Below are 22,109 nucleotides of genomic sequence, written 5' to 3'. Positions count from 1 at the left end.
ACTTTTTATATATTGGAGTAGTGGATATTGGTTACCACTTGACAATGTTCTTTCTAAAGAATCCCAGATGAAAATGATTAAGAAAACAAATAGTGGGTCAAACCAGTTTTATTTGCTGTTTCAAGTAGATATTTGTGTGTGAATAAGAGAGAAATTGAGAGAGAGAGACATTGAGAGAGAATGGAGAAAGATACAGAAAGAGAGAGAAGAGAGGCAGAGTGTTGAGGCTATATCAGATGCCAAGAACTCACAGGGTTTCTGGAATGTTTTGATTGGAGGGAAAGAAACAAGAAAAGGTTCAAGTTAATGTCAGGAAAAAAGCTAAGCAAAGCCTGACTCCACTGATGGGATCACATACAAGCTAAACATTATAGAACTGTCTTTTAACGGTGGTTATGAAAAGAGGTGCTCTCAGTCCTTCTTGAGATGGGCCACTTCATGGAGGTACGCAATGAACAACTTGGTCCCCTCTATGTAGTTGTACCTGGGAAAGGAATGGGTGAGAGAAAACAATATGTCCTCAACCAATCCTTTAAACAGAAATAAGATACTGTTGATACATCTGTGTGTGTGTTCGTGTGTGCGTGCGTAAAAATCTCTAAATGTTCAGGGTTACAAAATGTATACATACAGTACAGTATTAGCAGATTGAAGGGCTAACCTGCTCATCTTCTCGTTCTGGGAGTGGAGGCCGTCGTCGAAGCCTCCGATGGGCATCATGATGATGCTCTTCCCGGTCACGTCCTCAAAGGTCTTGGCGATGGGGATGGTTCCCCCTTCACGGATCAGGTCTGGCTCCACGTTAAACACTAGAGGAAAACAATGACAAGTCTGACTGCGTCATAATGCATTATACCTGCAGTAGAGGAAAACCAACTGTAGCCAGTGGGATTAGAAGCCAGGTCTCCTGCTCTCCAAGTCAATATCTGAACCGTTAGACCAAGAGTACCTCTGCAAGGTCCAAGGGTGTCATTTGGGAATACAAGCCTCAGACAGGGCTACCTCTTTGTGAGATTGTCATTCCAAGTCCTTTCTGCTACACAAACATTACAATACCACTGCACTGTCATGCCTTAAACACTGGTAGGTCTACAGTAGAACCTCATTGTGGTTTTATGGACATGTTCAATGCGTCTTATTTATACACTTTTGTAGTGTTTGTGAAATGCATATTGTTATGTTTGGTAGCACTTATTTATTTTTCCTTTGCCTCCAACCTCTTTCCATGCGTGAAACGGATGTGGGTGGGGCTAGGTCTACATAGGGGTGCTGATTTAAAAAAATTCACAAAAGCTCTGATGAAGGCCGTGAGGCCGATACGTAAGCTTATTAAATATCAGTGATACTATCAAGAGCAGTGTACGGTTTCCTTTTTCCTTCAGGTTTACAGTAGAACCACAGCACACTGGCTTCTTTTAGTGATAAGGATATGTATCTATGTCTGGTATCTTAACTCTAACGACTGCAGATAGACCTATGACTGTGAAGCTACTGTTGCGCAATAAATGTCCACAGTCAGCTACTATACAGTAATCATTACCCCTATGACCACTGTTCATACACACACACACACACACACACACAGACAGCATACGAAATGTCCTTTGAACATCTCCAGAGCAGAGTTGACTAACTGTACCTCTCTTCACGGCTGCTTTCCCTGCCTCGTACAGAGGGTGCTTGGTGTCTGCTAACCAGGGCTTAGCCCCGATGATCATGGTCACCTTCAGTTTGTTGGGGCTCTTTCTCTTGGCAAACACAGAGCACAGGTAGTCTGTGACCTACAACAGAACAAATATGTAACAGGCATACATGCAGTCTTCACGTCTATTTTATTAACTGAAACCAAACTGAAATAATGAATAACTGAATAGTAAATGAACTGAATGAGCAGAATGAGGGACATTATAATAGTGTAACAACCTGGATGAATGTTTCCTGATCTTGGATGTATTGTATAAAGATAGTCTGAAGGTGAGAACAATTCCAGAAATCTTTGTGAACTGTGTGTAACTGCATGTAATTGTGTTTGTTGCAACTGTACAATGCACTGGGTGAGAGGCGTATAACACCCACCTGTTTCTTGACCACTGCTGGGTCCATGTTGGGGACCTGTCGGATGGAGAACTTGGCAATGACCTTAGCAGGGATGACCGTCTTAGAGCCAGGGCCAGAGAAGGCCCCCTCGATGCCATGGATGGTAACGGTAGGGTAACGCCAACGATGGGCCAGCAGATCTACCTGAGAAATCAAATCAGATCAACTCTTATTTGTTACATGCACCGAGTACAACAAGTGCAGACTTTACCGTGAAATGCTTACGTACGAGCCCTTTCCTAACAAGGCAGTTAAAAAGTACGAAAATGTACAAATAGATAAAAGACAATAAAATAACACAATAAAAACATAACAAAAAATAACAATAACGAGCCTATATACATACTGGCTATATACAAACAGAGAAACAGAGATAGGAGGAGCGAAAACCTTAAAAGAACACAATAAAAAAGAAAGTATTGCTTTTTTTAAAAATCCACTCCCCTGTGCATCACCTTGTTGCTGTACATGAGTTGGCTGACGCCAATCTTGGATTTAAAGCTCTCAATGTCAAACTCAATGTCCTGGTACATCTTCCACTCTTCGTCTGAGAGTGAGGCGACGGCCTCTCTGATGCCTGGAATGAGGATCTTTCCACTGGGGCTGATCAGTGTGTCTGGGGGGGAAAGATAGGTCAACACACAAGCAGTCCTTATGGACACACATTTGTAGCGATATCTAATACGGTTAGAGCATTGGACTAGTAATCGAAAGGTTGCAAGTTCGAATCCCCAAGCTGACAAGGTACAAATCTGTCGTTCTGCTCCTGAACAAGGCAGTTAACCCACTGTTCCTAGGTCGTCATTGAAATAATAATTTGTTCTTAACTGCCTAGTTAAATAAAGGTAAAATAAAAAATAAATAAAAAAACACTTTATTATTTGTGCCAACAGAGAGCTCACACAGACACACGGACGATAGCTTTGCGTGCAAACATGAGCCAGAGATAGCTATACAGTAGGTGTTAAGATAGTATTACATTCTGTCACTCAGAGGTTAAAAACTCACCCAATATGCCGATCAGATCTGTCATAGGCTCTATAACAGTGCCTCCATACACCCCTGAGTGTAGGTCCTGTTTTGGGCCCTCTACCTACCAAACATACAAAGTCACCATGGCTATTCATTAATGATCTTGAAAAAGTAACGTCCCCCAGATTGGAAATGCCCCCAGCCCATCCTACCTCAGCAAAGAAGTAGCAGTTCCCCCTGGTCCCGTAGGTGAGGGCGGGGCGTCGGCTCAGCCAACCACAGTCTGAGATGATGATGTAATCAACGTCGGAGAAGAACGTGTCTTTCTGCGCCACGATCATGGCGTCCAGGCCATTGGACCCGGTCTCCTCCATCCCCTCGATGAGGAACTTCACATTGACTGGCAGGTCCTGCATGGGGAGAGGGCAGGGGGTGGAGAGGAGGAGGAGGGGCAAAACAATTGTTATAACAAAGGAAGGCTCACTAATAATGGGCAGATAGACTGCAACTTAACTTGTTTCACCACGTCTTATGTCTCTACATCTACCATGAGTTCACTCTGATATCTCTTCTTACTGGACACTCACAATGCTCAGGGCCTGATAGACCTCCACTGTATGGATCCAGGCTAAGACAGGGGCCTTGTTGTCAGACGCCCCTCTGCCGTAGAGGTTTCCTTAGGGGTAGAATCAAAGTCATTATTTTCAAATAAATGTCCATTATGTTCAGCTTACATTGACATTTAACATGCATTTATCAATTACATCAGTTACATTTCATTGGTTCAAAATATGTATGGTAAAAATCATCCCACACCCAAGTACTTGCTTCATTCCTTCACATTAGCTACAATATCTCATGGCTGTTAGTTGTAGATAGATGTTTGTGTGTGTTGGGTCTAGAATGGATTAATGTAAAGCACTGTAAAAAATCCTTATAATACATTTCACAAGTCACTTTAATAACTCTACCTACATGTACATACTACCTCAACTAACCGATGCCCCCGCACATTGACTCTGTACCGGTACCCCCCTGTATATAGTCTCGCAATTGTTATTTTACTGCTGCTCTTTAATTATTTGTTACCTTTATTTCTTATTCTTATCCGTATTTTTTTTAACTGCGTTGTTGGTTAGGGGCTCATAAGTAAGCATTTCACTGTAAGATCTACACCTGTTGTATTCGGCACATGTGACTAATACAATTTGATTTGATTTGATTGCTGTGATTGTGAACGCCTGGAATCCATAGTTTACAGTTGGAACCCATAACCTACCCTTGGAAGCCATACCCAACCGTTGCAAGCCACAGCCTACCGTTGGATACCATAGACTACTGTTGCAAGCCACAGTCTACCGTTGGATACCATAGACTACTGTTGGAAGCCACAGCCTACCGTTGGATACCATAGACTACTGTTGGAAGCCACAGCCTACCGTTGGATACCATAGACTACTGTTGGAAGCCACAGCCTACCGTTGGATACCATAGACTACTGTTGGAAGCCACAGCCTACCGTTGGATACCATAGACTACTGTTGGAAGCCACAGCCTACCGTTGGATACCATAGACTACTGTTGGAAGCCACTGCCTACCGTTGGATACCATAGACTACTGTTGGAAGCCACAGCCTACCGTTGGATACCATAGACTACTGTTGGAAGCCACAGCCTACCGTTGGATACCATAGACTACTGTTGGAACCCACAGCCTACCGTTGGATACCATAGACTACTGTTGGAAGCCACAGCCTACCGTTGGATACCATAGACTACTGTTGGAAGCCACAGCCTACCGTTGGATACCATAGACTACTGTTGGAACCCACAGCCTACCGTTGGATACCATAGACTACTGTTGGAAGCCACAGCCTACCGTTGGATACCATAGACTACTGTTGGAAGCCACAGCCTACCGTTGGATACCATAGACTACTGTTGGAACCCACAGCCTACCGTTGGATACCATAGACTACTGTTGGAAGCCACAGCCTACCGTTGGATACCATAGACTACTGTTGGAAGCCACAGCCTACCGTTGGATACCATAGACTACTGTTGGAACCCACAGCCTACCGTTGGATACCATAGACTACTGTTGGAAGCCACAGTCTACCGTTGGATACCATAGACTACTGTTGGAAGCCACAGCCTACCGTTGGATACCATAGACTACTGTTGGAAGCCACAGCCTACCGTTGGATACCATAGACTACTGTTGGAACCCACAGCCTACCGTTGGATACCATAGACTACTGTTGGAAGCCACAGTCTACCGTTGGATACCATAGACTACTGTTGGAAGCCACAGCCTACCGTTGGATACCATAGACTACTGTTGGAAGCCACAACCTACCGTTGGATACCATAGACTACTGTTGGAAGCCACAGCCTACCGTTGGATACCATAGACTACTGTTGGAAGCCACAGCCTACCGTTGGATACCATAGACTACTGTTGGAAGCCACAGCCTACCGTTGGATACCATAGACTACTGTTGGAAGCCACAGTCTACCGTTGGATACCATAGACTACTGTTGGAAGCCACAGTCTACCGTTGGATACCATAGACTACTGTTGGAAGCCACAGCCTACCGTTGGATACCATAGACTACTGTTGGAAGCCACAGCCTACCGTTGGATACCATAGACTACTGTTGGAAGCCACAGCCTACCGTTGATGTCTGTCAGGTTGTAGGGTTCAGTGGCCCAGCCGTCCTCTAGCTTAGCAGGCTGGACATCCACATGTCCGTACACACAGACTGTCTTCTTACTGGGATCACTGCCAAACTGGGCTGTCACCACCTTGGGTAAGGCCACTGTCTTGCCATCAGGCAGCTAAGCATGGTGATAAAGACACGGTAGATGCAGAAAATGACCTGAATAAAGTTTGCAAGGCAGGGAGCATTTCTGTTAACACCCAACTCTCAGTATTGATTTCTGCAAACCAGTCTTATCTGCTACTAAAGGACTCTAAAGACTAAGCTAAAAGCAAACAAAAAGATCCTATAACATAATCATTAAGTTGACCACATTTCAGAAAACTGACCTCTTGTACTCCGATGTCCACTAGTTCCACCTTCCCTCCCATGGCTTGTAGTTTCTCAGCCGTCATATCCATCATGCGATGGCAGTCTGGCCTCCTCAAGACATCACTGGAGTCACTCTCTACAGCAACCCAGTCCCTCAGAGTCTAACACACACACAAACACACACACACACACACACACACACACACACACACACACACACACACACACACACACACACACACACACACACACACACACACACACACACACACACACACACACACACACACACACAGTATTTATTTATAATGAATATTGTATTATCAGATAATAAAACAGACAACATCATTATTCTGTTTAGAAACTTGCCTGTACATATTCCTCCTGATGGCTGTCAACATACTGGCTCAGCTCATCATACTCAAATAAGTGATGAGGATGAGGAGAGACACTTGATATAACAACAAGGAGCATGGAAGACAGTTGCCAGATCGTCATCTCTAGAAAGAATAGAAGGATTTATTCACTGAAAATTAAGCAATAATGAAAGGAATTTAATAAGAGACATGAATAAACCAATTATTACATCTTAAAAAGCAAATTGTTCTATCTCATTATGTCTCGCTACTCTTCTGTTCTTCAACTTTTAAACTATAACGGCAAAGAAAATAAGTCTTACCGTGGCCTTGTAAGTTTGGTACTTTTTTAATGTTGCCCTTGTCTTCAGAACCCACTGGACTGGAGTCTCTGGGGACACACAGGGTTTTTATACCTCCGGTAACTGGCTCACCTCCTGATGGGAAGGGTCGCGAGGTCAAGCCTTTCCTGGGGAGAAGCCAAGAAAGCTGACAAATTACATTTTCTCGCTGACAGGCACAATTGTGGCAATTGATCCAACTCCAAGAAAGAATGCATGCTGTGTCCCCTCGACATGAACAACATTAAGTAATGAACAAAATACAGTGAAGGACTTAATAGTCCGGTAATTTGTGGGGCCTTGCCTAAGTAGGCTTTAAAAACAGATGGCCTAACAGCGGCGTTGTAGAAGAACTACACTTGTTCACCTGCAACACTGGAAGCATAACTTCTGGCAGGGTTTAATAAACATCTGGGTCTTTATCTGGCCACATTATACAAAATAGAAACGTTATAGAGTAAAACATGGCGGTCTACATTCTGCATAGCTCCTGACCTAGGCCTTATTATATTCCAGAGTAATGGATTCTATTTCCCACAAGTCTAAAATCCTTTTCTTTCTAAAGCCTGAGCCTTGGCCTGTGCCTATGATGAGGACGCTCTTGGCGGAGGAGTGAGGATCCGAATGGAGTCTACAAATAAAAATAACAAACAGGACGATGAACGAAACAGCAAACAAAAACTGAAATGGCCGACCTCAAATCATAATACAGTAGGCCTACTCTGGGGCCTCATTATCAACCATGCGTACATTTCTTACTGAAGTTTTGGCGTACGTGGAGATTCTAGAATGTACCATAGGCTACGCGTGTTTTCATTGATAAACAGAGCACAGCGGAGGCTCCTCAGAGGAGGAAGGGGAAGACCATCCTCCTCAGTGAATTTCATAAAAATAGTGAAACACTAAAAAACATATCCTCTTTAGATGAAACTATAAAAACTATAAAACTATATACAGTGCATTCAGAAAGTATTCAGACCCCTTCCCCTTTTCCACATTTTGTTACGTTACAGCCTTATTCTAAATTGGATTACATTTAAAAAATGGCCCTCATCAATCTATGCACAATACCCCATAATGACAAAGCGAAACAGGTCTTAAGATATTTCAGCTAATTTATAAAAAATAAAAAACAGAAATACCCTATTTACATAAGTATTCTGTTTCCTTTGCTATGAGACTCGAAATTGAGCTCAGGTGCATCCTGTTTCCATTGATCATCCTTGAGATGTTTCTACAACTTGATTGGAGTCCACCTGTGGTAAATTCAATTGATTGGACATGATTTGGAAAGGCACACACCTGTTTTTATAAGGTCCCACAGTTGAAAGTGCATGTCAGAGCCAAAACCAAGCCATTAGGTTGAAGGAATTGTCCGTAGAGCTCCGAGACAGGATTGCGTCGAGGCACAGATCTGGGGAAAGGTACCAAAAAATGTCTGCAGCATTGAAGGTCCCCAAGAACATAGTTGCCTTCCATTCTTAAATGGAAGAAGTTTGGAACCACAGAGACTCTTCCCAGAGTTAACCGCCCGGCCAGACTGAGCAATCGGGGTGGAAAGGCCTTGGTCACTCTGACAGAGCTCCCAGAGTTCCTCTGTGGAGATGGGAGAACCATCCAGAAGGACAACCATCTCTGCAGCACTCCACCAATCAGGCCTTTATGATAGAGTGGCCAGACGGAAGCCACTTCTCAGTAAAAGGCACATGACAGCCCGCTTGCAGTTTGCCAAAAGGCACCTAAAGGACTCTCAGATCATGAGAAACAAGTTTCTTAAGTCTTATGAAACCAAGATTGAACTCTTTGGCCTGAATGCTAAGCATCACATCTGGAGGAAACCTGGCATCATCCCTACGGTGAAGCATGGTGGTGGCAGCATCATGCTGTGGGGATGTTTTCAGCGGCTGGGATTGGGAGACTAGTCAGGATTGAGGGAAAGATGAACGGGGCAAAGTACAGAGAGATCCTTGATGAAAACCTGCTCCAGAGCGCTCAGGACCACAGACTGGGGCGAAGGTTCACCATCCAACAGGACAACGGCCCTATGCACACAGCTAAGACAACACAGGAGTGGCTTTGGGACAAGTCTCTGAATGTCCTTGATTGGCCCAGCCAGAGCCCGGACTTGAACCCGATCGAACATCTCTGGAGAGACCTGAAAAGAGCTGTACAGCAATGCTCCCCATCCAACCTGGCAGAGCTTGAGAGGATCTGCAGATAATTATTGGGTGAAACTCCCCAAATACAGGTGTGCCAAGCTTAGAGCGTCATACCCAAGAAGACTCGAGGCTGTAATTGCTGCCAAAGGTGCTTCAACAAAGTACTGAGTAAAGTGTCTGAATTCTTATGTAAATGTGATATTCCAGTTTTCTTTTAATAAATATCCAAAAATGTAATTATGGGGTATTGTGTGTAGATTGAGGGGGGGAAACTATTTAATCCATTTTAGAATAAGTGTCACGGATCCCTCCAGAACTGTCATTACGCACGCCTGGTCCCCATGCCCACTAATTGTGTATTGTATAAACGTGCCCTCTGTTCTCCATTGGGATGTCAATTATTGTTCCAATGTCCGTTGGTCGTGTGACTACCTGTGCTGTGTTGTTTTGGCTTTCGTGCTGCTTGTATTGCGCAGATGATTACGGGTCTCATCCCATGTGGTATCATTGTGTGCGTGTGGTATAATTGTGTGCGTGTCTTTTACGGGTCTCGTCCCGGTGTATTTATTCGAGCTACTCCTCGCTCTTTTGTTTGGGTTTCAACCCTGTGTTTTGTATATGTGTTTGTTTGGTCTTCGTCCCTGTGCTTTTACATGGCACGTTGTAATTTGGGTAAAAAAAAAAACTATTACGCATTCCTGCGCCTGTCTCCCGATCCTTTATACCAACGTGACAATAAGGCTGTATCGTAATCAGGGTTGTGTAGGTTACTTTCTAAATGTAATTCATTACAGTTGCAAGTTACCTGTCCAAAATTGTAATTAGTAACGTGACTTTTGGATTACCCAAACTCAGAAATCTGTTTACATACCGTTACTTTTAGGTTACTTTACCCTTAAGAGGCATTAGAAGAAGAAAAAAATGTATGTTATCAATTGAACGACATCTATTGCAGGATAAATCAATGTTAAAGTTTACATAGCTGGCCATATATGGATATTCAATTTTACTTTATGGGTTGGTTATGTAGGCTTCTTCTAACCCCTCGCTTTCTACTACATATAATAATACGATTAAATGATATCTTTACATTAAAAACCAAAGTCTATCAGAATTCCGGTCATTCCAATAAATGTTATACCCCTTGATCTTCAAGAATAGGACTTGGAAATATGGAAGTACAGATTAGCCAAATTGTTTTACCTGAGCATGACCCCAGAACTAAGGACTTATTAGCCAGCCCTACTCTGTTGTTTATGATTTTGTTGTCATGGAGAACTGATTGGGCTCTTTGATTCGAGTTTAAAAATAAATGCTGCGCTCATGGAATGGCATGCTTTGCCAAGAGTGTGCAAAGCTTTCATCAAGGCAAAGGGTGGCTACTTTGAAGAATCTAAAATCTAAAATATATTTTCATTTGTTTAACACTTTTTTGTTACTACATGATTATTTGTGTTATTTCATAGTTTTGATGTCTTCACTATTATTCTACAATGTAGAAAATAGTAAAAATAAAGAAAACCCTTGAATGAGTAGGTGTGTCCAAACTTTGACTGGTACTGTATATATAATGTACATTTACATTTACATTTACATTTAAGTCATTTAGCAGACGCTCTTATCCAGAGCGACTTACAAATTGGTGCATTCACCTATAATATCCAGTAGAACAACCACTTTACAATAGTGCATCTAAATCTTTTAAAGGGGGGGGGGGTTAGAAGGATTACTTTATCCTATCCCAGGTATTCCTTAAAGAGGTGGGGTTTCAGGTGTCTCCGGAAGGTGGTGATTGACTCCGCTGTCCTGGCATCGTGAGGGAGATTGTTCCACCATTGGGGTGCCAGAGCGCCGAACAGTTTTGACTGGGCTGAGCGGGAACTGTGCTTCCTCAGAGGTAGGGAGGCGAGCAGGCCAGAGGTGTACCTATAGAGAGCAACTACAGATTGCCCCTTTAAGTCTATCAAAAGTGTACAAGTTTGAACATGTGTCCATTAGGCCTATGGATTTATTTTTAAATTAGATTAGATTGAGCAATAAAACCCCACATTTATTCCATAGGCTTGGATACGCACTATGCAGCTTTTGCAAGAGCACATTTTTCACTGGCTGTCCACTGGTTTCAAAAACAATGTATAGGCACTTTAAACTTCTTGAATTCAACCATAGCTACATGAGAGAGCAGCAGTGTGATTTACATCAATGCGCTATGTAGATATCAATAATAAGTGATATCCGTATTCCGTAGACTACACCACTACTGTCATCCTTACCTCCAAGCGTTTATTCCAGTTGGATAATCTTTGGATGCCGACAGCAGTCACACCATTGGAAGACATAGCTTGGACTGTAGCCTACAAAAACCTACTCCAGCTCTTTTCCCGCGATCCATCAAACACATGGTGTGTCATCAAATTGGTCTCTGACTCGCTCAGGTGGAACAAACTTAAACTTGCGTCTTTTTTTAATGCTGATTTGAATGCCATTAAGAAAACAGAGAAGTGTCAAAGATTTTGTTTCGCAAAATCCTTTCTGAATTAAAAGTAATCCTTGAAGTAATCATCTAGTTTTTCAAAAGTATTGGTAATCTGATTACAATATTTTTTCTGTTAATGTAACAGATTACAGTTACTTTTTTGTTGTTGTAATCCCTTACATGTAATGGATTACATGTAATCCGTTACTCCCCAACCCTGAACGTAACAAAATGTGGAAAAAGTCAAGGGGTCTGAATACTTTCTGAATGCACTGTAAATGTCAACAAATAATTGATTAAAACACACTGTTTTGCAGTGAAAGTTTGCAGTAGCCTCAACAGCACTCTGTAGGGTAGCACCATGGTGTAGACCAGTGTTACTCACTATTTTTTGTAAGGGGACCACTATGGCCTGAGACAATCATTTAGAGGGCTGCACATATCTTTAATTTGTTGTACTTTTTCTTCCAACATTATCAATTATCAATTGAGAGCAAATTCAGAGCAATAGAGTACATGCAATTGATTTGATGTACAGCACATCACAAATATATACATACACACATACAATAGGCTACATCACATGTACAGTATAAGACCAATAGTAAGGGTTACCTCAGTAGTTGGATGAGCGAAAATGTCCCTTCTGCTCCTTGACTGAATTCATTCTAAATGTATAGTCTGTTGCTATCCTTGTGAGGCAATCCAAGTGTGCGTTGATCAGTCTGTTTCTCTGTTTTTGTTTCCCTATGTTCATTGTTGAAAATGTTGCTCCACATGAGTAAGTGCTGACAAAAAATGATGTCACCTTTTGCACACACTGCTTCAGAAGTGATTACTCTGTGTCTGACACAAGGCTCCAGAAATGGGAAACACCAGATCTTAGTTCACCTTGCAATATGTCATTTGCATGCAGCTCCACTATCTTACTCTCTATTCCAGCACAGTCAGGACAGAGGGCTGTGATGACTGGGGTCAGAAATGACACTGGTACATGAATGGGGTTCTCAGTGATGTGGTGACTGTTCTTAGTTTTGGGAAATAAACAAACTGTCTGCCAGGTATGAACAGTGTGGTGATTTTATTTTGAAATGCTGTGACCACACGCAGCATTTTGCCCGGAGTTTTAGCTTTCCCTTGTCCTTCGGCTACACCAGTGGTACTCATGGACTGCAATGTATTTTTCTCTCACATTCATTTAGCTAGTGAATGCAGCTAGCTAGTTTAGCCTACTCAAACACCCGGCTCAAACAGACAGGGATGCTATGTTAGCTAATTGGCTATGGCTATCCAACACTGGAACTCTTCCAAGTCAAGGTAAGCTTTGGTTTTATTAATTTATTGCCATTGGGTCATGCCGGTGTAACCGCTAAACTCCTTGCAGCCTACACTGTACTGCATGATTGTAGCTGGTTTACAAACATGTTAGTTCTAGTAGCTACGATTATGTAGGTAGGCTGTGTGTAGCTGTTAGCGGTTATGATATGTAGGTTTTGCTTGGAACAGTTTTTCTTTGCCTTGTCACAGACAGTTGATGTGTTGTACACTGAAGTCTACAAGCAAAGGGAAAAGGTGAGAGGAGCACAACACGTACAGTAGATGCGAGAAGGAATTCTACAACTAGCAAAATTATCATGCTGTTTGTATGTGGCTGCTATGAAGGTGAACTCCGTTTGCTTGTGATCAGGGGTGTATTCATTCTACCGATTCTGTTGAAAAACATTTATTAAACTGAAGCAAATGGAACGAAACAGGGCTAAACATACCTGAATTTGCCCAATAGAAATTCTCATTTGTAACTATTGCCTATGTATATATTGTATTTTATACCATCTATTGCATCTTGCCTATGCTGCTTGGTCATTGCTCATCCATATATTTATATGTACATATTCTTATTCCATCCCTTTACTTAGATTTGTGTGTATTAGGTAGTTATTGTGGAATTTTAGATTGCTTTTTAGATATTGCTGCACTGTCGGAACTAGAAGCACAAGCATTTTGCTACACTCGCAATAACATCTGCTAACCATGTGTATATGACCAATAACATTGGATTTCATTTGATTTGACTGCACCCTAGATCAGCTAGATGCAGGCAAGAGTGTGCAAGGCGGTATTGAATGTGTCACTGTCTGTCACTGTGAGTACTCAAATTTTCCTCTCATTTACAACCTATGTTGTGAACGTACATTCATAGGCTAGGTTGCAGCAACCTCATGATGGGTATAGGGAAAATGTGAGTATCATGTAGTAGCCTAAACCTATCGATGTTACATTGAGCTGGGTATGACAGTCATCTAATATGCTTTAATAGAAATAAGGCCATGCTCATAGAAACGTATCGTCCTCCCTCATCTTAAATGTCACCGGCACTGTAGAGCCATTTTATATTTGTGCATTGTGGAAAACACCCTCCATTCACCTTTTACAGTAACAAAAACACCTTAATTGTAAATCCGGGACCCTCAAATTAGAGTGACATGTTAAGTTTGCTATGGTAACATAAATTCAAGTGGGGTGGTTGGTCGGGGTGGATCGGTGAGTGTATAACACGAACATCTAGCAACCCAAAGGTTGTGAGTTCGAATCTCATTGGGTGGGCGTATAACACAAACATCTAGCAATCCAAAGGTTGCGAGTTTGAATCTCTCATCACAGACAACTTTAGCATTTTTGCTAATTAGTACTTACTACTTTTTAGCTACTTTGCAACTGCTTAGCATATTAGCTAACCCTTCCCCTAACCCTAACCTTAACTCTTTCACCTAACTCCTAAACTTAACCCTAATATTAACCCTAACCTCTAACCCCTAGCCTAGCTAACATTGGCCACTTAGCCACCTAGCTAGAATTTGTAACATATAATACGTTTTGCTAATTAAAGCACACCTTTGCTAAATGAGGCCCCTGGACTAAATAATGCCTGAACCTACATCAACCTCACAATGTCTCCTCAGTCCTCAGGACAGAAATGAAGGCGCTTAAAAGTCCTTCTAACGTGGCCTTCACCTGGACCATACCAGTATTGATCAATTAGAAACGTTGTCCCCACCCAACACCCATGATAATTGGTGCTTCCAAGCACAGCAGAGGAATAAACAATTCACCTCTTCAATTCCAACAATATACACAATAGGTAAGTTTGCAAACATTTCTTGTTATTGTAGTGCTGGAATCTTTTTCATACAGTATTTACCTAATAAGACTAGATATTTGATATCATTGTAAAATGTATGGATTCCATTATATATATTTATGTTTTATTTAACATTGATTTAACTAGGCAAGTCAAATTATACAAGGCAAAACCATAAGTTACATGGCATCACCGGCATTAAGGCATTCATAATCTAGGCATGATCAGAGAGGGAGAGAGAGACAAAGAAATCATGGCTCATACAGTAGCTCAAGGAGGGGGTTTTCTCTTTTGTTCTCTATTTCTCCTCTATTGCTCCTCAAGCAAGGGGGAGGCCGAGGACATCATGGATTCCCATCTGATCATATCCTTGAACTTTGAAGTTGTGTCTAAAAAAACTATTTTGCTCAAAAAAATGTTTTCACCCTTTGGTGTGTGTACTTTACTATATTTATACTTGGAATACCCTTTTTGGTAATGTTTTATTTTAAGGGTCCCTAATAAACTATTTATAAGGCATTTATAAAGTGTTTTTACCATGTATTAATCTTTACTCCCACATTTAAAAACCATTTACTAATCATTAGTATTTTGTAGTCCCTAATCTAAAGTGACAGCTATTTATGCTTTATACATGTTTTGAGTGACCAATGTAATTTCTCACTAAAAGAGGGGCATGCCATTGGTAGACATTCCACCAGTACCTGGTAAAAGAATAAGCACAGAACAAAGGCTATTTAAGGAAATATACATTTGTGAACAACTAGCTTACTAACATTTACAAATGTGGGAGTAATGAATAATAAATGGTGAGCAAACTGTTTGTAAAGGCCTTGCACTTTGTTTATAAATGCCTTATAAATGGTTCATTACAGACCCTTAAAATAAAGTGTTACCATCCTTTTCAACAGTAAAAGTAAAAAAAATCACAAGAGGTCGTCTTTAAGTTAACTTCCAATCAGATCATCAGACCTACAGAATGTGATCACAACAGCAGCTCTGCTTCCCAGACGTGTCAAGATGGAGTCTCGGTGATAGCGACACATAAAGGGAAGAATTCCTGACAAGACAAAGGATCCTTGCGTACAACATGGTTGAGAGTCATTTCGGGGGCTGGCCTACAAAATGTAAATAGCGGTCTAATTACCAAAACATCTGCTCTTCGTACATTCGTATTGGTAACATTTATTTGACAAAAGACCAGATAACAAGTGTTAATATTAACAGAGCAACAAACTGTTGGCGTCCGACTAGGCTGCAATCTCCTCTAACAGGGCCGAATCCTAATTTAAGATTTCTGCGCATGAATCGGATTTTAGCACAAATCTCTCATTGAAGTCAATAATGTAACTTTTGCATAACTGTATTGCCTGTTGATGCAGAATAATCACCACCAATAATGGGCGACACAATTGAGGGAATCCCTCGTGGTCAAGCTGTGTGCACAGTATGGACACCAATTAAGAAACCAACTAATAGGAAAACCAAGTATAATCCCATTATCCTGCATGACCGTTGGACAATTGGTGCTTATAAAAATAGGAACATTGCTTCCTGCTCTTTTGTGTCTCTGTAGTCTTCTCAACTTTATAGATGTTTCACTGTAGCCTATCCCACTGGGATTCAGACAACTCTACAGATGTTACAGACACTGTGTTAACACAGCCACCCTCAGAACCCAATTCAGATTATTTTCTCCATATCCAATCTTTTTTTCTGACTGTCTACACTCAGTTTTATATGGCTGCGTTTACAGAGGCAGCCCAATTTTTATATTTTTCCCTCCAATTGTTCTTTTGACCAATCACATCAGATCTTTTCACATCAAATATTTTTCTGATCTGATTGGCCAAAAGACCAATTAGTAAAAAAAATATCAGAATTGGGCTCCCTGTGTAAACACAGCATATGTGACCCATATCAGATTTGCATATGTACACTGATGTAGCCTCTGAAGTAGCACACAGATGCAATGCTTTTTTTTCTCATTGTTACTTTGAATGTGGGAGTAGTTGTCTTGTGCAAAAAAACAAACACTTCAGAGCACAAAATCTGATCATCTAGAGTAGATAAAATATGAACTCAAAAGATCAGATTCCATGTGTTTTTTGTTGTTGTTGCTGTTTAAACATTACCAAATATTTCAATAGGGTCTGGCTCCTTATATACCTTCTCAGGACACAGATGCTGTGTGACATGGGAGCTGAGAAAGGATGTTAAATGTTGCCAGAGAGCTAGCTTCTAGCTAGCTAGTGTAGCCAATTTGTCAAGGTGACAGCTAAAGCTTGGTTTAGACTCATTGTAGTGATTTTCACCAAAAAAGTACAAGTATGGTATTGACATTGTATGACAAAACTAAAATAATCCTGAACAATCAGCTCACTCTCCCAATTTTGACCTCTATGATACACGCTGACACCTAACTAACATTAGGCACAGATTTGTAACATATCATACAAATTGTAGGGACAGCTACAAGTGCAGATATATCATAGAAATGTCACATATATGAAATGGAAGGATACAAGAAAACATCTACTATGTTATGGCTCGAGTTCAGATTGCGCACGAACATACCTTCGGAGATGCAAAAATACCATCTGAGACGCACGCGCATGCACTTTGATATTCACAGACTAGGTAGCTTCAGCCAACATAATCTGCAGCTGGATGCTTCTCAAAACATATGCTAAAGATTTCAATTGGGCTACCTGTGTAAACGCAGCCAAACAGTTTAAAATAAGTTAAAGATGCAATCCAGCTATTTTTCACCTTCTCCTGTTGAAAAACTATACCCCAAGTATAAATACTGTCATGTACACAAGGGTAAAAGAACATGTTTAAGTGTTTAAGTTTTTTATTCACAACTGGAAACTTAAAGAGTTGGCCATTTAAGGACTTGGTCTGATGCATTTACTCTGATGTCATTGGCATCTCCCCTTGCTTGTGGGAACAATAGAAGAGCTATAGAGAACAAAAGAGGAAAGGCCAACTCCCCTACTTGTGCCATGTCATGTCATACAGTACCTGGACCCCCTGTTGAGTTGTGCCTTGTGTTAAGTAAATCAGGTGATAAATGAGGTGAAAAGGAGCCTGGAGTGAGTCTTTAAATGAAAATGCATAACAATATCACACTTGTGACAACACCAACACAAAATATACTCTAGCCTCTTTTAGCAGTCTTGTGTGTGTGTGTGTGTGTGTGTGTGTGTGTGTGTGTGTGTGTGTGTGTGTGTGTGTGTGTGTGTGTGTGTGTGTGTGTGTGTGTGTGTGTGCTTGTGATGTAGAGTGTTTCTATAGAAACAGATTAAGCACATTCCTTTGAGATTAAACGCTAGGAAATAAAGCATGCACCTCATCACCACTTTATTTACAGAGCTTAAAATCAGATTCATTAAAAATAGCAAGATCAAGGACCCTTTAAAACTGACACACAATACATTTATTTATCCTAAAAGGTTGGAAAATAAGGGTTTACCTTCCCTCAAAAGTTTGGATTTTTAACCAGAAAACTGTTTGATTTGGCCTACTTTGCCCTGTATCGTTCTTTGTGTTTCTTAGTTCTCTCTCTCGTTCCCCTTTTCTAGTGTTTCTTTATCTCTGATTGATAATGGAATTTTATATCCTAATGCTATAAATTAACAATCAATAAGCCTTGACTAATCCCCAGGGTTTGTAAGACACTGGGTTCATAATTAGGAAAGGACTCAGCTTTCTGCAAAAGGTCTGTTCAGTTTATTCAGAGAACGTTCTCCGGTACAAATAACAAAGATGTTAATTTTATCCTCTCTCTCCGCTACGCACACACATCCACACCCAAAAGTAGGTAACCTATGCACACACTTACACACAGACAGTAGGTGAACAGTATCTCTTCCTTGACCTGCTACCACTGTTCCAGCACTGCCTGTTCCTTTCCCCATAGATTAGGAGAACCTTGAAGGCTCCTCCCGGTATCTCTAAATACACACACACATTTCTCTCCCTTTCCAGCCTCTACTAGACCTTTATGAGATGTTCATTACATTAATTATTAATTATCCATGCTCCATAACTACTAATTAATGATGGATTATTGATTCATTTACCCTTATTAGATAATTCTCTTATCACTGATTCAAGGTCAACAAAACACGTAGGCCTACCTAGCCAGAATGGGTCCTATTTGAGTTTCAGTGGTAAGTTCAATTTTCTCCTTCAAGTCGAAATGATACTATGACTATTTGTTGGCACTGCGGTGACGAATGAAGGATATGGCTTGAAAGTGTATCTTATTCCGGGTTGGAAGATGTCGCTGTACTCCTATTTATCCAAGTTGCGAAATCAAGAATATTTAAATACTTCTAGTTTATAAATAAACGTCCTTTTTTTTGTCAGCATGCTAGGCTAATGCAATAGGAATTTCCAGGTGAACAAAACTTTAAGCAGTTGTTGATAAAGTCAATCAAAAATCTATCCGGTTTACTACATGTTATTTGTCATATGTGCCGAATACAACAGATGTAGACCTTACAGTGAAATGCTTACTTACAAGCCCTTAACCAACAATGCAGTAAAAAAATCCCCCCTGAAAAATAAGATTAAGATATAAAAGTAACAAATGATTAAAGAGCAGCAGTAAAATAACAATCGCGAGGCTATATACAGGGAGTACCGGTGCAGAGTCAATGTGCGGGAGCACCGTTTAGTCGAGGTAATTGAGGTAATATGTACATGTAGGTAGAGTTATTAAAGTGACTATGCACAGATAATAACAGAGAGTAGCAGCAGTGTAAAAGAGAGGGGGGGGGCAATGCAAATAGTCTGGGTAGCCATTTGATTAGACATTCAGGAGTTATGCTTGGGGGTAGAAGCTGTTTAGAAGCTTCTTGGACCTAGACTTGGCGCTCCGGTACCGCTTGCCATGCGAAAGCAGAGAGAACAGTCTATGACTAGGGTGGCTGGAGTCAGTGACCATTTTTAGGGCCTTCCTCTGATACCGCCTGGTACAGAGGTCCTGGATGGCAGGAAGCTTGGCCCTAGGGATGTACTGGGTTGTACGCACTACCCTCTGTAGTGCCTTGTGGTCGGAGGTCGAGCAGTTTCAATACCAGTCAGTGATGCAACCAGTCAGGATGCTCTTGATGGTGCAGCTTTAGACCTTTTGAGGATCTGAGGACCCATGCCAATTCTTTTCAGTCTCCTGAGGGGGAATAGGTCTTGTTATGCCCTCTTCACGACTGTCTTGGTGTGCTTGGACCATGACAGTTTGTTGGTGATGTGGACACCAAGGAACTTGAAGCTCTCAACCTGCTCCACTACAGCCCCGTCGATGAGAATGGGGGCGTGCTCAGTCCTCCTTTTCCTGTAGTCCACAATCATCTCCTTTGTCTTGTTCACATTGAGGGAGAGGTTGTTGTCCTGGCATCACACGGCCAGGTCTCCTCCCTATAGGCTGTCGCATCGTCAGTGATCAGGCCTACCACTGTTGTGTCACTGGCAAACTTGATGATGGTGTTGGAGTCGTGCCTGGCCGTGCAGTCATGGATGAACAGGGAGTACAGGAGGGGACTGAGCACGCACCTCTGAGGGGCCACTGTGTTGAGGATCAGCGTGGCAGTTGTGTTGTTACCTATCATTACCACCTGGGGGCGGCCCGTCAGGAAGTCCAGGATGCAGTTGCAGAGGGAGGTGTTTAGTCCCAGGGTCCTTAGTTTAGTGATGAGCTTTGAGGGCACTATGGTGTTGAACGCTGAGCTGTAGTCAATGAATAGCATTCTCACATAGGTGTTCCTTTTGTCCAGGTGGGAAAGGGCAGTGTGGAGTGGAATAGAGATTGCGTCATCTGTGGATCTGTTGGGGCGGTATGCAAATTGGAGTGGGTCTAGGGATGAGATGGTATTGATGTGAGCCATTACCAACCTTTCAAAGCATTTTATGGCTACAGACATGTTCTTGGGCACAGGGACTATGGTGGTCTGCTTGAAACATGTTGGTATTACAGACTCAGACAGGGAGAGGTTGAAAATATCAGTTAAGACACTTCTCAGTTGGTCAGCGCATGCTCGGAGTACACGTCTTAGTGGGGCCTGTTTCACGACTTCCACCGAAGTTGGTGCCTCTCCTTGTTCGGGCTTTCTAGCCGCCACCGATCTACGTTTCTTTTTCTATGTTGTTTTGTCTTGATTGTACACACCTGGTTTCCATTACGTTATAATTTACTCCCTATTTAACCCTCTGGTTCCCACATGGTTTTGTGCGTGTTTGTTCATTGTGAAGTGGTCAGTATTTCTGTGAGCTGGTGTATTTTCTCAGTGTGGAATATATGTTTTGTTTATTTTCGAGTAAAGTTACGTTTTTACTCAGTTCTGTGTCCTGCACCGGACTTCGTCCGACCCGCTACACACTGACACTTGACAGCCTGGTAGCATCTGTGGGGGGAAAACTATTTGATTTTGTAGCAGGGAACTTTTCTCACTGGCTGTAGGCCTACTTTGTACAGCAAAAATGTTTCTATACTTTTCAGCACCTGTGGGTAGGCTGTCACCACAAAATGGCATGATCCAGTTACTCATAGTGGGTCTCCTGAAGAGAGCAAGGATGTAATGGATGTTTCAATAATGACAGAACAGACCTACCTAAGGATGGTTTTGCCCATTTCTGTCCATGTTGGACCTATGAACAGCTACTTTGTTCATATAGATTAAATGGTGTATTTGATGAGTCGATTATTATTTAATTGTTGTACATAGAGTGCATTCGGAAAGTATTCAGACCCCTTGACCTTTTCCACATTTTGTTATGTTACAGCCTTATTCTTCATCAATCTACACACAATACCACATAATGACAAAGCAAAAACAGGGTTTTAGTAATTTTTGCTAATGTATTAAAAATAAAAAACTGAATTATCACATAAGTATTCAGAGCCTTTACTCAGTACTTTGTTGAAACACCTTTGGCAGCGATTACAGCCTTGAGTCTTCTTGGGTATGATGCTACAAGCTTGGCACACCTGTATTTGGGGAGTTTCTCCCATTCTTCTCTGCAGATCCTCTCAAGCTCTGTCAGGCTGGATGGAGAGCGTCGCTGCACAGCTATTTTCAGGTCTCTCCAGAGATGTTTGATCGGGTTCAAGTCCGGGCTCTGGCTGGGCCACTCAAGGACATTCAGAGTTTTGTCCCGAAACCACTCCTGCGTTGTCTTGGCTGTGTGCTTAGGGTCATTGTCCTGTTGGAAGGTGAACCTACGCCCCAGTCTGTGGTCCTGTGCGCTCTGGAGCAGGTTTGCATCAAGGATCTCTCTGTACTTTGCTTCATTAATCTTTCCCTCAACCCTGACTAGTCTCCCAGTCCATGCCACTGAAAAACTTCTCCACAGCATGATGCTGCCACAACAATATTTCACCATAGAGATGGTGCCAGGTTTCCTCCAGACGTGATGCTTGGCATTCAGGCCAAGAAGTTCAATCTTGGTTTCATCAGACCAGTGAATCTTGTTTCTCATGGTCTGAGAGTCTTTTAAGTGCCTTTTGGCAAACTCCAAGCGGGCTGT

The 22,109-nt window shown here is 41.8% G+C and overlaps 1 protein-coding gene across 1 annotated transcript; it reads right to left on the bottom strand.

Moving 5' to 3' along the window:
- Positions 1-90: 90 nt before the first annotated feature.
- Positions 91-6,893, bottom strand: LOC115181583 (cytosolic non-specific dipeptidase). The gene is made up of 12 exons (XM_029743470.1): positions 6,785-6,893; positions 6,475-6,605; positions 6,123-6,266; positions 5,749-5,911; positions 3,657-3,745; positions 3,282-3,479; positions 3,106-3,190; positions 2,553-2,713; positions 2,077-2,241; positions 1,640-1,781; positions 662-809; positions 91-484 (listed from the first exon to the last, which is right to left on the bottom strand). The coding sequence occupies exons 2-12, from the start codon at positions 6,601-6,603 to the stop codon at positions 412-414; spliced, it is 1,497 nt and encodes a 498-aa protein (XP_029599330.1). The 5' UTR covers positions 6,604-6,605; positions 6,785-6,893; the 3' UTR covers positions 91-411.
- Between the last annotated feature and the right edge of the window lie 15,216 nt (positions 6,894-22,109).

The sequence above is a fragment of the Salmo trutta genome, chromosome 3 (genome assembly GCF_901001165.1).
Source record: "Salmo trutta chromosome 3, fSalTru1.1, whole genome shotgun sequence".
Taxonomy (NCBI): domain Eukaryota; kingdom Metazoa; phylum Chordata; class Actinopteri; order Salmoniformes; family Salmonidae; genus Salmo; species Salmo trutta.
The sequence above is the reverse complement of the archived record's forward strand: the minus strand, read 5'-3'. Positions and strand labels throughout refer to the sequence as shown.